Source organism: Phyllostomus discolor, chromosome 6 (assembly GCF_004126475.2).
Source record: "Phyllostomus discolor isolate MPI-MPIP mPhyDis1 chromosome 6, mPhyDis1.pri.v3, whole genome shotgun sequence".
In the NCBI taxonomy this organism is placed as follows: Eukaryota; Metazoa; Chordata; class Mammalia; order Chiroptera; family Phyllostomidae; genus Phyllostomus; species Phyllostomus discolor.
The window spans coordinates 107,200,791-107,215,253 of record NC_040908.2 but is presented as its reverse complement, the minus strand read 5'-3'; the positions used below and the strand labels follow the sequence as shown (position 1 = coordinate 107,215,253).

The window sequence follows — 14,463 nt, the reverse complement described above, 5'->3', positions numbered from 1 at the left end:
AGGTACTTTTTTTTCCTACCATTTATCTTTTCTTTCTTTATTTCAAGTCAATGGGCAGCCACAGGGATCAAAACATAGCATTTTAAAATGGTTGGCAACCAAGAGTTATTTCCACAAATTACCACATTAAAGATAAAGACTTTCCAAATACAATTACATAAAAAGGTTGAGAAGCTTTGCTGTAGTAATTCCGGGTGTATAAACTTCACAGGGCATCAAAGTGACCTCACATTAACAACGCCTTGTAATTTATCAATATCAAAATAAATAAATAAATATCAGTATCTATCCAACAATGCCTTACTATCTTAGCATAGAAAGGAATGACCACATGCATATAACACACACACACACACACACACACACACACACACAGGAGGGTAACTGAAGACAAAAGAAATTCAGTTGAGTTTTAACTTTCCAAGTGCTGTTGTTTTCTTATATACTTTATTTTATAACACTAAATAGCCACACATGACATCACTATTTAATCAAGATACCTTCTCTAAGCCTACATGGCTCAAAACAAGTTACGAGCTTTAAGAGATAAATTGCCACCAACACTGGCACTCAATCTATGTATTGCTCGGTAGCCTTAGGGCTTATGTTTGCTCACCTGGATTTGACTAAATGAAAAGCAGGATTTCAGTGAGGCAATGTTCAGTGAAAGGAGCCCAGAACTGGGACTGATCTTAGTCCTGACATTCACTAGTCTCACGATCCTCAAGTTACTCCAACTCTGTATGCCTCAGGTTCTTCATCTGTAATACCCGACTGCAGAGTCATTGTGAGGTTTCACAATTACATATGTGAAGTAGCTAGCACAGTGCTTGATACCACTGTTAATAACTTTTTAAATTAACCCCTACCTTTAATGTTGTCATCTAAAATAGCTCAGTGATCCTCTTGAAAGGTGACATGGTCTTTATTGTCATCTTTGAAGTAACCACTCTAGCAGAAAGGCAGACCATAAAAACTATGCAGGACTAACATGCCACAGTTACACTTGATTTCTATGCTGCAATCTGTGACTATAATTTTATTGTTCTTACCTTCTGGGATCCTCGAATGTAAGCCAGGAGTGTCCGGCACATGGGTAAAAGGATAAGGCTGCAGTTGAGGTTAAGAACAGATGCAGAGGCTCTGCTTAGACACAATCCTAGCTGAACAAATAAGACAAGGGTCAAAACACAGTCAGAGACAAATGCAAGCTGCAAACACACACAGACATCATGCTGCTCCTCTGAGGATCATGGTAAAGGTAACTCCTTCAAGAGTCTTGAATAACCTTCCGCTTTCCTCACACCAAAACCCCCAAGAGAGAAACTGGTCTCTTTCTGCTCTGCACTGCCATAAAAGCTGGTCACCTCTCATTTCTACTACAGTTATAATAATGAGTACATCCTTCCACCATGAGGTCTATTTCTTGTTCTGCCCCCACCATGCTGTTCTAGGTATCAAAAGCCCTAGAGAGCCTCAGTGTATTCTCCACTTCCACACTGGTGCACTGTTGAATGCTTTGTTTGTTGATAAGGTACCGAGGATTTCAAACAAAGCTTTTCATTTATGTTCTATTTAATTTTTTTATTATAGTTGATATTCTCATTCTAGAACACTCTGGGCCTCCACATAGCACCCTTCCACACTAGCAGCTGCCTTTAAGCTCTTCACCTTACTACGGTAACTCTACCCATCTGTCAGCCTTAAGCACAACTCTAGAATTCAACCCTGACCAAAAATTAGGAGAGGTCCCAGATTAGTTGTGCCCCATACAAAGCTAATCAAAACCACACTGCACAACATATTTTTCAAAACATCAGTCCCCGTCAGTATTGATACAATACTTTTTGGCAACTAACTCTTGCCAGACTGTCATCTGTTATTGGCAGGTACTAATCACATACTTCACATGAGTAGTTATTACATGAAAACAAGAGACGGGGTCATGCCTATACACTTTTCCCAAAATAAACATAAAACTACTATTTTAAGGATATTGGCTAAGAAATACGTGTAAGTCAGATGCTTTTCTTATCACGAAATGGTTCATGCCCCCAAGATTTCCAGCTTAACTCTTGGCAAAACAGCAACTCTGTTACACACTGTCAACATATGAAATACCGTCCCTGAAGGGGAGACAGGTAATAAACAGTGTCAGGAAAGCAGTAATTTCCATTGACTTGTATAAAAGTAATTGATATTTCCAATTAGGCTACTTCTACACTATGAGTTCAACACCTTAAAGTCTCTGGACTACCTGAAAAAATGTTAAATATAATTTTCTCACCTCAATCAGCAAAATTATTATCCTTTGAAAGTGACAGACTTTTGTTTTTTAGGCCTCCAGAGAATTAAAATAACTTTTCTCTCTTTTGATATACATAAGAAAATTTAACTCACAGGATTTTAGATATTTTTACCTGCAATTTTAATGTATCAGGATAATAATTCATTTGAAATAGATCAGCTAAAATCTATCATATTTAAATTTAGGACTTAAGAGGTACAAATAAGTTATCCAAATTTCCCTTGTGGTTCAATGATTAAAGAAAATTGTTGTACTTCATTTTCTAAATATTTTTGTGTGTCTGGAAGTGTTTTATTGTTGTGCTTACATTAAACCACACAGTAATTTAATTCAAAGTGGCTTTAAGTGTCCCCTCGGGATAGATGGGGTTTATTTTGGCATTCCACTTCTTCTTCAGATGCTGCAAAACATAACCGGAAATTTTACCAAGAACTCATTTCTACATGTATGTTTCTTCCAGAAAATACTCTGTTTTTTAAACTGAGATGAAAATTTTTCATTAGGTTACCAGAGTACAAATCCCCTCGTTCAGAAACAGTGGGGGGAGTGAGGAAAATGGAGGCAGACCCCAGTCAAGTGGTACAATACTACTCACTTACGGGGGGGGGGGGGGGGGGGGGGGGGGGGGCATTCTGCAGACCACAGCATTTGTTTCATTTGGTCATCGTTCATTTGTGACCTCGTTAAGAATAAGTGCCTCAAATGTTCACTAAAGAGAAATGACCACCTTAAGTTTTGTGCCCTGCCCACTCTGTGTGAATAATGTGTTCCACCATTCCAAGGGGCATAACCTGCTAGTCCAGTTTCTGCGTTTCATTCAGGTTTCCTGTCACTAGATGGCAGTGACACTTTCATGGTTAAAATCCTACCTGTCCAAGTTTCTGAAACTTAATTGCCCATTCCACATGTAATTTTTAAAACTGAAAACATACTTTATATGTTAATAAAACATAGCTTAGTCCTTGCTGTAGATAGAATGTTTGTGTCCCCACCAAATTCGTATGTTGAATCCTAATGTGATGGTATTTGGAGGCAGAGGCTTCGGGAGGTAATCAGGCCATGTTATGATCCATGCCTTTACAAGAGGAGGGAGAGACAGCTCTGCCTCTTCTCCACGTGAGGAGACAGCATGAAGAGGGCAGCCTGCAAACCAGGAAAAGGGCCCTCACCCGACATGAGTCTGCTGGTACCTTGATTTTCAACTTCCCAGTCTCCAGACCATGAAAAACTAATGTTTGTTGTTTAAGCCATCCAAGCCTATGCTATTTTGTTATAGCAGCCCAAACCAAGGCAGCCCCATAGAAAATTATAAGAAAATAATGCCATTTGAAGCAAATTATAAAAGAACATAGTACCCTAGGTATATCAAGTAGATGGTCATTTTCTAAAATCTCAAACTCATGGCTTCTTATCTCAAGTCTGTCACTTAATAACTATGAAACTTGATCTTGTTAACTGTCCTGATCTTTATAGTTGAGAAGGATAAAATGTCCTTAACTATAAAATTAATATATTTAGCTCTTAATACTTTTGTGAAAAACCAGTTTTTAAAAACACAAGCACTATATAAAATTAACTGACTGCCTTAGGGTCACAGTATCCCATCCCTTCTCTAAATGTTCTCTTCTGTGCTTCACAGTAAGTGTGCCATTTGCATTTTTCATTCAACCCATTTACTGTGATATGTGCATACTGCAAGGCACCAGGAGTTCAACAGCGAACTGAAGACAGAAAATGACTTTTTGCCTTAGGATGCTTATATTTTAGTAGGGGAAGCAGATATTGAATCAAATAGTTACATAATCAAATGTAAATTGTAACAGTGATCGATGCTGTGAATGAGAAATACAGAGTATGAGCATGTGTAACACAACATGAGATCTCAATAGGAAGGTTCAAAACACTTCCTTGCTTAAGTTAAAAGTGAACAGAGACATAGAGGGTGACAGCAGGCCTTATCTAGGAAAGAGAAGGCCATCCATGCAGAAAAGATAAAAAAACAAAACAGACACAAACAACAGTATGGTCTTTGGCAGAGGGAAAGGAGTTTGGGGGAGGTAGAAGAGGATGCAGGGAGGATAAACGGTGATGGAAGGAAACTTGACCTGGGGTGGTGAACACAGAATACAATATACAGATGATGTGTTATAGAATTATACACTTGAATATAACCCCAATAAATTCAATAAAAAGAAAAAATTGACTTGCATGACTGTGAAATACTTAAAGTAAGATATTTATGCCATTGTATAGGAAAAAAATAGTAAAAAAAAAAAAAACACAGCATGAGAATTGATGTGTAGCAAATGGGAACATGGTTTAGCATATGAGAAATTACTAGTAGTCCAATGTGGTTGGGCTGGAAATGGGGGGTGATAACAACATAAAACTAGAGGGAAGCAGATAGGGGTAGACTTTGTTGGCCTTTGGAAGCCATGTTAAGAATGTGGACCTTTATCCCAATATTAGTGCAGAGTGATTGTGTTTTAAACATGGAAGTGGTTTGAGGACATAAGTATCAGGTAACGATCACTCTGAATGAAGTGTGGAAAAACAAATTGAAAGTAACTTTGGCAATTATACTTTGGGTTGTTAATCATCACAAAAGTGAAATTTTGTTTGAGACAAGGATTATGTTTTATGGCAAATATATCTGAGTCTGTTACAAAAAAGGGATTCAGTTCTGAATAAATATGTTGCTAAATTTATTTTGCTAAATGATTCACTAAGACATACTTCAAAAACTGGAAAATTAAAACAGCCTAACCTACATCCCCCCATCCACCCAGTGTCTACCCACAACCCTGACCATAGCTTGAATTTTTTCAGGGATCAGCAGCTTATTCCGCTGTCAAAGCTTCTATTTTGTTTTCTTACATTTAGATGAAATCTGTGTCTCTGTAACTTCCACCTACTGGGTAGGGTACTCTAGATATACCTAAGACAGACATTCAAACACTGAAGATAAAAGTGGAACGATTTCCTAGACCAATTTTGTTTTCTTCATGCTAAACACAATTAGGTGCCTATAAAATTCCTGATGTGATTTTCATGTCATCTCAGTGGCCTTTCCCAATTCACCAGAATTAACCACATGCTCTACACAGACTAACTGGAGAGAGCAGTACTGAAGACCATCATTTCCCCCACTGAGGACATGACCTGCTTGTTCCTTCTGTGCTACATGGTGGGGTGACTATGTCACATAACGGCTCATCTTGGGGTTTACAACATACAGATCTTTTCACATAAAATGCTATTACATTATAATCCCCTCTGTACGATAGGAAAAAAAATGGAAGTGTAAGAGAGCAGATACACAATGGAAGAACTTAATAGCTTTAGCCCAGTATATCGAGTGTGGATCCTGTATTCTAATGTATTATTCCCTTATTAGTTTGCCTTCACTGAAAATTTTATGTTCATGTTTTCTACATCTTTATCCAAGTTCTTGACAAAGCTATTAAAATGTAACAAAATCCTATTGAAATAATTTACTCTAGAGAGAATCTGCAAACTACCTTTTCTGGTAAATTAACTTTTAAATAAACATTTTTCTTTCAAGTGGGAATTTTCTCGACAATTTGGGGGAAATATAATGACATTCTACCTCTATACATAACTATTATTCAAAGAGATTTTAAAAGGCCAGTGAAGTATTAATAGTAAGCTTTAATAATTGGTCATTTTCTACACTATCTCTTGGTGAGTCAACAATTAGTCACTTCTAGGAAAAAATAAAAATAAAAATTACCATAGAGGTTTATAAAATATTTTTTATGTTCTGATTTGGTATTTTATGTTTGTCAAAAATTATGTAAATTTATACTAATTAAGTTCAATTTTTTTATTCCCCCAAGAAAATATGTTTAATCAAACCAAATGAAGCCTACACAATACCTAATTCTCACATGTTTTATAATCACAGAACTGTAGCTCTTTCATGAGGCCTTACAAGTCATTATTCCAACTTCTTTTTGCCTCCACTTATACGAGTTTATAAAGATGCAAGGGCTGGAACTCACACCTCCCTCCATGCTCTCTGCCATTTCCCTAACAGCATTCCACTCCCCAGAATAGAGATGTGAACTCAGGCACCTAGTCTAGGGTTCTTTCCAAACCATAACACTTTCTTACTCTGTCAGTTTTTATACTTTTATCCAACCAGCAACTTTCCTTGTCATTTTGAGTAAATCTTTACACGAGAGTCCCTAATCTGACTGCACACTGAAATCACTTGATGGACTACTTAAAAATAAACATATGGCCCTGGCTGGTGTGGCTCAGTGGGTTGGGCATCATCCTGCAAACCAAAACATGGTTCAATTTCTAGTCAGGGCCATACCCACACTGGGTTGCGGGCCAGATCCCCACTTGGGGGCATGCGAGAGGCAGCTGATCAATGATTCTCTCACACATTGATGTTTCTTTCCCTCTCTTCTCCCTCCCTCTCCTTTCTCTAAAAATAAATAAATAAAACCTTTTTTAAAATAAAAAATAAATATATGCCTGCTGCACTTCCTGAAATTCTGATTACTGCCATATGGAACAGAGCCCTTAAGAGGTACAACCAGACCACTGTTTTAGAATATACTTTGAAGTCATCCAAATTTGAATTTGAAACCCCTTTACTAGCTATGTGATCTTAGGTGATTTTTCTTACCCTCTCTTTCATTTTTCTCATTTATAAAAATTTTGAAAAATGACAAAGGTTTATTATATTAAATGAGCTTGTATAGTACTTAGTGCAGTGCCTGGCATAAAATAAGAAATCAACAGGAGCTATTATTGTCATCCTAGTCCCTTGCCATCCAGAAGCCAAACCTAGTGTCAGAATTGAAAGGCTCTTCTAGCACGGCTTCCTGCAATCGCTCCTTCCAGGACTGTTTTCATCCTCAGCTCTAAGGGTGATGTTATAACTGAGGCTATGGAAGCTGAGCTTTATTCCACTCAACTGCATATAAAGATTTAAAAGAAAGTTCTAGTAACTAGTAGGTGTTCAATGAATATATGGTAGATGTATATGAATGAATGAGTCTATGAGGTAATCCTCAATGTCCTCATTTTGAAAATTAAGAAAAAAAGAATCAGAACCAAGAGGTTACTATCTAGAGATCTATCTAGCTCATATTAGTATCATAACTCAGGACCTTCTCTTTCCATCATACCAGATTGCCCAGGACAGCAACTCTACCTCCATTTCCCTAACCCCCACCATTCTGGAGGCTGGGATTTTCTCTATGGAACTGAGCGGCACCCAATTTGAAGAAAACCCTCAGGGTCACTGTAACCCTTTCATGAGACTCCATAGGTCATCTAGTCCAACCTTCATTTTGATTCAACTTATGTTAGAAATAGGTCATATTCTTAATATCAACCAGGCTACTCAGCTATACTTTTATGCTACATGGCTCAGTTCAGCTCCTGGATGCATTACCCACATTAGCTATTCCAAGTTTTAACTGCATGTCTTGGTGCCCTATCCATAGCTCATGCTACTGCCATTCCTTCCATTTCTCACAGCACTCCCTCCTCTTCCAACCTCCTTGCTAACTACCAGATGAATTCTATGATTCTGCAAGTCTCAGCCCAAGAGACATTTTCTCAGGCTTTGCTAGGGTTGACATCCCTACCTATAGCCTCTTTTATGCTTTCAAATTTCCCCATTCTTCAAATATTCTGAAATTAAGCATCTTTCCCAATGCTTCCTTTCTGCCTTTCACCATAACCCCTTTTGAACATTTAACACACACATTGTAATGTTTTAGCTATGTATCTCCTCCTCATCTCCCCCACAAAGCTAGCAGTGGCAGCATTGGAAAGCAGCAAAGTCCAAACTGCCTTTTATCTTCCAGGATCTCAAAAATGCATGGTCATTAAGAAAGAGAATTATTTCAAAAAATACTCCTTGGAGAAAGCATACTTGTAGCAATGAAAACCAAAAGAAAAGTTGTCATGAAACAGAAACATGAATAAAAAGAGACAACCACATACAGTAGTCTACATGATTTGCAAAGGCACTGGTAGGCATTTTTTATAGTCTTAACAGTAACCAAAAGGGTCCATGGCAGAAAATCAGAATTTATTTTTCCTATATACTTATAAATCAAACCTGTGGTTCTAATTTAAATATTTAGTTTGAACCATTAATATATTATTATAGATGGTATACAGTATATTATATAATATAGTTATATTATATAAAATATATAATACATAAATATATAATATTTTATTTAGAATATCATGGACATTCCATGGGAGTGAGATTGCACTTAAGAATTAACAAATGACATTTCAATGAAGGGCTACTTCAAAAGTGGATTACCTAAATATTTTGATAAGATTTTGTGCAAAAATAATAGTGAATACTGTGCCACGAGCAACCAGAAAGCAATTAATAATAACTGCAGTAATTATTTTTCTTTAAAAAAAATCCCCAAATAAACTCCCAATTCAGTCCTTAGGGTATATCCAAAAGCTCACGATGTCCCTTCATGATATCATGAACTGTAATCCATTCCAAATGATGCTAGCAGGTTTCTGTCAACTAACAGCCCCAGAGACTTATAACTGTGATGAAATTTTTGCCTCAAGTTGATCTCTCTTTCCCATCTACAAACTGCTTTTTAATTTTTTAAGTAATGTCTCTAAAAGAGGCTACCAATTCTAAAGAAAGAAGCTAGGGGGATTTTTTTTCCCACACAATTGAAGCAAGCACCAAAAGTATAGTGTCCATCCCTGGTTTATATCTGGATTTTCTTACGCTCCACTCAAATCTTTCCTTTTATATGTCATCACCTTTCATTCTACCCTCTCTAAATGTTCTCTAAAAAAGAACATTGTTCCATTTGCAGTAGAAATGTGGTCTTTCCTTAGAAGACAATTTTGAATCAGAAGAAAACATAGCTATTACAGAAGAAGAAATCAAGATTGTAATATGGTATTTCTATCATTGTGTCTCCCTTTTATTTCCTGTGCTAAAAGCCAAGAGACAGAAAATATTCGCTTCTAGAATGTGTACCTGCCTAGAAAAGTTAAAATTCAACATAAATGGGATTCAGAATGCATATAAACAAATTCACGGGTTTTAAAGGCAATGTTGTTTAGTGAACAGGTCATCGGATTAAAAGGTATGCGATTTTTAACACAGATAACAAACACTGTGACCTCACCAACATCACTTGTCTCCAAAACCTAGAACTGAAGAATTTAAAACAATAATAAAAACTTCCTCAGAAAACTATTCTAAAAAAATAAAGCATAAATATAAATATATTTCAAGTAAAAGTTTGACCTTTGTAGCTGACAAACATTATTAAAATGGAATTTATTTTAATTCATGTATTAAGTTTCTGTGGATATTCATGCCTATTCCTTATGCTTTCCTCCTTTTTAAGGCACAACAACAAGGGTCTCAAGATTTACAGAGCATCTGGTTTAATGCCATTGTTATATTTTCCTTCTCCTACAGAAATGATCCACGCACAGGGAAGGCCATCAAGGAACAGAATGGACCTTGCAGAGCATTGTGTTCTAGAAAGCTAAGCCAGGTCTTGTTTCTCCTTCATCACAGGTCCAGCACATCTGATCGCAATTACTGCGTATTCGGTCACCTCTTCTCAGCTACTCTTCATCAGGAACAATCATTCCAAATCCTTGAATCATTCCTCCTCATCTTTAAACCATTTTTAATTTCTCAACATTCCCCCTAAAGCTTAGATGGCAAAACAGTTATACTAGAGTCCTGAGCAGCTTAAATACTTTCTAAGAGGAAACAATACTCATAGCAATGGCACCCTCTCACTTGGTTAGAATTTTAATCAGACTATTCATAATATATATTAAAACTCAAATATTATATATAAGATATTGAATATTAAGATTTTTCTCTCATGTCAATCATACCCTATTTAAACATGTCTATTTGACTCCTCTTGAACTCAATCCTATTTAATAACTTGTCTTATTTGAATCTATAAAATTGCATTTAAGTTCTATCTTTGACATCAAAATACTAGCAATCTTAGCAAAGTCAGCATGTCCTCTAACTATAAGTTTTAACTTTGAATCAAGTTGACTTTTTTTGTCTATCTTTGGGGAAAAAAATACTGTCTCAAACAAACTAATGAAAGAGAAAGAACTCTTGATGTATTAAAATGGCCAATATGCCTAAAGGCAGGAATTCAGTAAAGATGGACTGAATAAGTTGATCACTTGGTACAGACTACTTACCTAAACTTTGCATGCACACACACAGTAGTCCCTCATCATTCACAGGAGATATGTTCCAAGACCCCCAGTGGATGCCTAAAGCAGCAGACTGTACTGAACCTATGTACACTACGTTTTTTTCCATACAGCGGGCCCTCTGTATCTGGATTCTGCATCCACAGATATGAAGAGCTAACCAAGGGACTTGAGTATCCACAGATATTGGTATATGTGGTCGTCCTGCACCCAAACCTCACAGATACCAAGTGACAACTGTATATACATACCCATAATAAAGTTTAATTTATAAACTAGGCATAGTACAAGATTAACAAAAATAACATAATGATATAAAATAACTGTAACAATATACTGTAATAACAGTTATGTGAATATGGCATTATTAAGTAAAATAGGGGTCACTTGGCCACAAGCACTGCAATAACACAATTGATCTGATAACCTCAACATCCTTACAGACAGCAAGCATAAACAATGAGGATATCATGGACAAAGGGATGATTCGCATTCCAAGCAAGACAAAACAGAACGGAGATTTTATCATGCTACTCAAAGGACACACAATTTAACCTTGTGAATTATTTCTGGAATTTTTCATTTAATATTTTCAGACCTCAGTTGACCACAATTAACTGAAACAAACTGTTGAAAGCAAAATTGTGGGTAAGGAGGGAGAAGTCACTATATAAGCATGAGGCTCTTCTGACAAACTCCTTAGCAGAGTTTAATTGGTCAGCATACCGTGGCTCACACTAGTTCATCTCCTGATAAAACAATACACTAAATCTAATGTAAGGTGACAAGTTGGTACAATAGAGGAAGTGTATATCAAATTGATTTCCTTCCTTAAAAAACTAACATTGAATAAGACCAAAATAGCACACCTTGGCCTTTCATTTAAAAGTAAAATAACATACAGACATTCTTTATTCAAATGTACACATAAACTTCTATAAGGATAATCACTACAGTGTGATGTGCAATACAAAAACAAAAAAGAATAGGACTAAAATGGTCAGCAGTAGAGAAATGAAAAACAAATTATGGTATCCATTATGGGATACTATGTAGCCATTAAAAATAAGTTAAATTTGTATAAGAAAAGTGAAATAATGTGGGATAGATCACTGAATTAATAATATGCAAGTGTACACGGGCATCTAGATGCCCAAGCATAGACACAGATGCAGACACTGACACAGATTATACAGAGACAGATGCTTACTTCTTAGAAGTAAACGGGATTTCTTCACTTTTTCTACTGCCTCATCAGTATTCAGCACATGGGGGAAGCATGTTTTTTGAAATGTCATATATTTTAACAACTAAGTATAAAGAACTAACTGGACAAATAACAATAAAAATACAAAATAAAAGAAATCAATGGGTTAATATACTTTGAAATTGTAATAATATTCCCAGAAGACAGAATTCTAAAAACAGTGGGGATATTCAGCATAATGATGTGTTTCACAGCATTTCTTAGGTAAGTAAAGTAACAGAAGCCAATTGAATGTTCAAAAACATAAGGATGTTTAAGTTAGGTATGTTTTTATTTATTCAGTAAAATATTAAAAATAAATGATGTATGTTTAACAATAAGTTTGCAATAATACCAAGAAATATATTTAATTCTATATTTTAAAAAAGATTATAAAACAAAAAAGATTATAAAACTATTTATTCTGAATGATCATATTTTTAAAAAAAACAACAACTTGCATTTAGGAAAACTAAAATGTTAACTGTGGTTATATGTGGGTGATGAGATATAAATGACTTTCTGTTGCATTTTCCCCTATTTCTCTATGACAAATATGGAAAAGAATCAACAAATATAAACGTCATAATAAAAATTATTTTCTAAAAAAAGAAAGTGGGAAAAGTCTTAAAAGTACAACTTGAAGGATAATATTATCTTTTTTTTTTTAAGATTTTATTTATTTATTTTTAGAGAGGGAAGAGAGGGAGGGAGGGAGGGAGAGAGAGAGAGAGAGAGAGAGAGAGAGAGAGAGAGAGAGAGAGAGAGTGAGAAACATCAATGTGTGGTTGCTGGGGGTTATGGCCTGCAACCCAGGCATGTACCCTGGCTGGGAATCGAACCTGGGACACTTTGGTTCCCAGCCCGTGCTCAATCCACTGAGCTACGCCAGCCAGGGCGATAATATTATCTTTAAATAATGAAAATATGGGTGGCAAATTTGCTTTTATTTCTACTTTTATGCATTTTCCATTTTATCCCTTTAATCTTATATATTATTTCATATTGGAAAATATATGATAAACTTTATGAAACTGTCTTGAAAATATGTTCATAGCTTAAGGAGGAAACTTTCATGAGAAGGACATAAACTGTGGGACTCTAGACTTCTGATAAATGAAAAAATATCCATTTAAAGCATAGGATCAGTAAGACAGGATAAGATGAAGTAGGTATGGAAACAAACAGAGAAGAGTGGAAGTTACAATGAGTGACATTGCAGCTATAGAAGAAAAAGGGCAGTTCTAAGTAATGTAAAAAACAACTATTGGGGTGATAGGAAGGCACAAAAGACAAAGTTACTATTTCTTTAAAACACAACTTAAGTGAGACCCAAACATTAAATATCATTCAAACTATGGTTCCTTTGTCATAGGTACCATGCCATATTTCTTACATCATGGTTAGCTTATATGCTGTTAAGACATTTAGCAAACATTCTGAAAAAAAGGGGAGTAGATTTCAACATATGTTAAAATATTTATTAAAAACTAATATACTGTCATGTGCAAAAATAAAAAAATAAAACAAACAATAAACCCTGCATTCACATGCATTCTCACAACCACCCAAACCTTGCTTAGTATTTTGGCTTGGCACAGGCTTTCTATTATAGTTTACAGTTCAGAAAGATAGGGTAAATTGTTACTGTCACAATTTGTCTTTTTTTTTACAATGCATTCTATTGTATCCACGTAGATTTTTAATGTTCTCTCCATTTAATAGTATTTCCAAATTTGATATTATATTTGTTATTGTTGTTGCTTTTATTGTAACTGCTATTATTGCTGTTTTTAAATATATTTTGATTATGCTAATACAGTTGTCTCATTTTTTTCCCTTTATTCCCCTCTCCCCTTCATACCTCCCTCCCACCAGCATTCACGCCCCCCACTTAGTTCATGTCCATGGATCGTATATATAAGTTCTTTGGCTTCTACATTTCCTGTACTATTCTTAACCTCCTCCTGTCTACTTTGTACCCACCAATTACACTTCATATTCCCTGTACCTTTTTCCCAATCTCACCCTGCCCCCTCCCTGCTGATAACCTTTCATGTGATCTCCATTTCTGTGATTCTGTTCCTGTTCTAATTGTTTGCTTAGTTCTGTTTTTGTTTTTGTATTCTTTTTAAGTTCAGCTGCTGATAGTTGTGAATTTGTTGTCATTTTACTGTTCATATCTTTGATTATCTTCTTTTTCTTAGGTAAGTCCCTTTAACATTCCATATAATAAGGGCTTGGTGGTGATGAACTTCTTTAACTTGACCTTATCTGGGAAGTACTTTATCTGCCCTTCCATTCTAAATGACAGCATTGCTAGACAGAGTAATCTTGGATGTAGGTCCTTGCCTTTCATGACTTGAAATACTTCCTTCCAGCCTCTTCTAGCCTGAAAGGTTTCTTTTTTCTTTTTTTAATATATTTTATTGATTATGCTATTACAGTTGTCCCATTTCCCCCCTTCACTCCCTTCCACCCTACACACCCTCTCCCACCCACATCCCCCCCTTTAGTTCATGTCCATGTGTCATAAGTTCTTTAGCTTCTACATTTCCCATACTATTCTTACCCTCCCCCTATCTATTTTCAACCTACCAACTATGCTACTTATTCTCTGTACCTTTTCCCCCTCTCTCCTCCTCCCACTCCCCTGTTG

The 14,463-nt window shown here is 35.9% G+C and overlaps 1 protein-coding gene across 4 annotated transcripts in view; it reads right to left on the bottom strand.

Moving 5' to 3' along the window:
* NOX4 (NADPH oxidase 4) overlaps positions 1-14,463 on the bottom strand; it is a 177,260-nt gene that overhangs the window by 141,059 nt on the left and 21,738 nt on the right. For 3 of the 4 annotated variants that reach the window (XM_036028698.1, XM_028517487.2, XM_036028701.1), the window contains one exon: positions 1,053-1,163. In XM_036028698.1, the coding sequence (XP_035884591.1) occupies positions 1,053-1,163 (111 nt within the window). The remainder of the gene's footprint in view (positions 1-1,052; positions 1,164-14,463) is intronic. The other variant, XM_036028700.1, reaches the window with a different exon arrangement.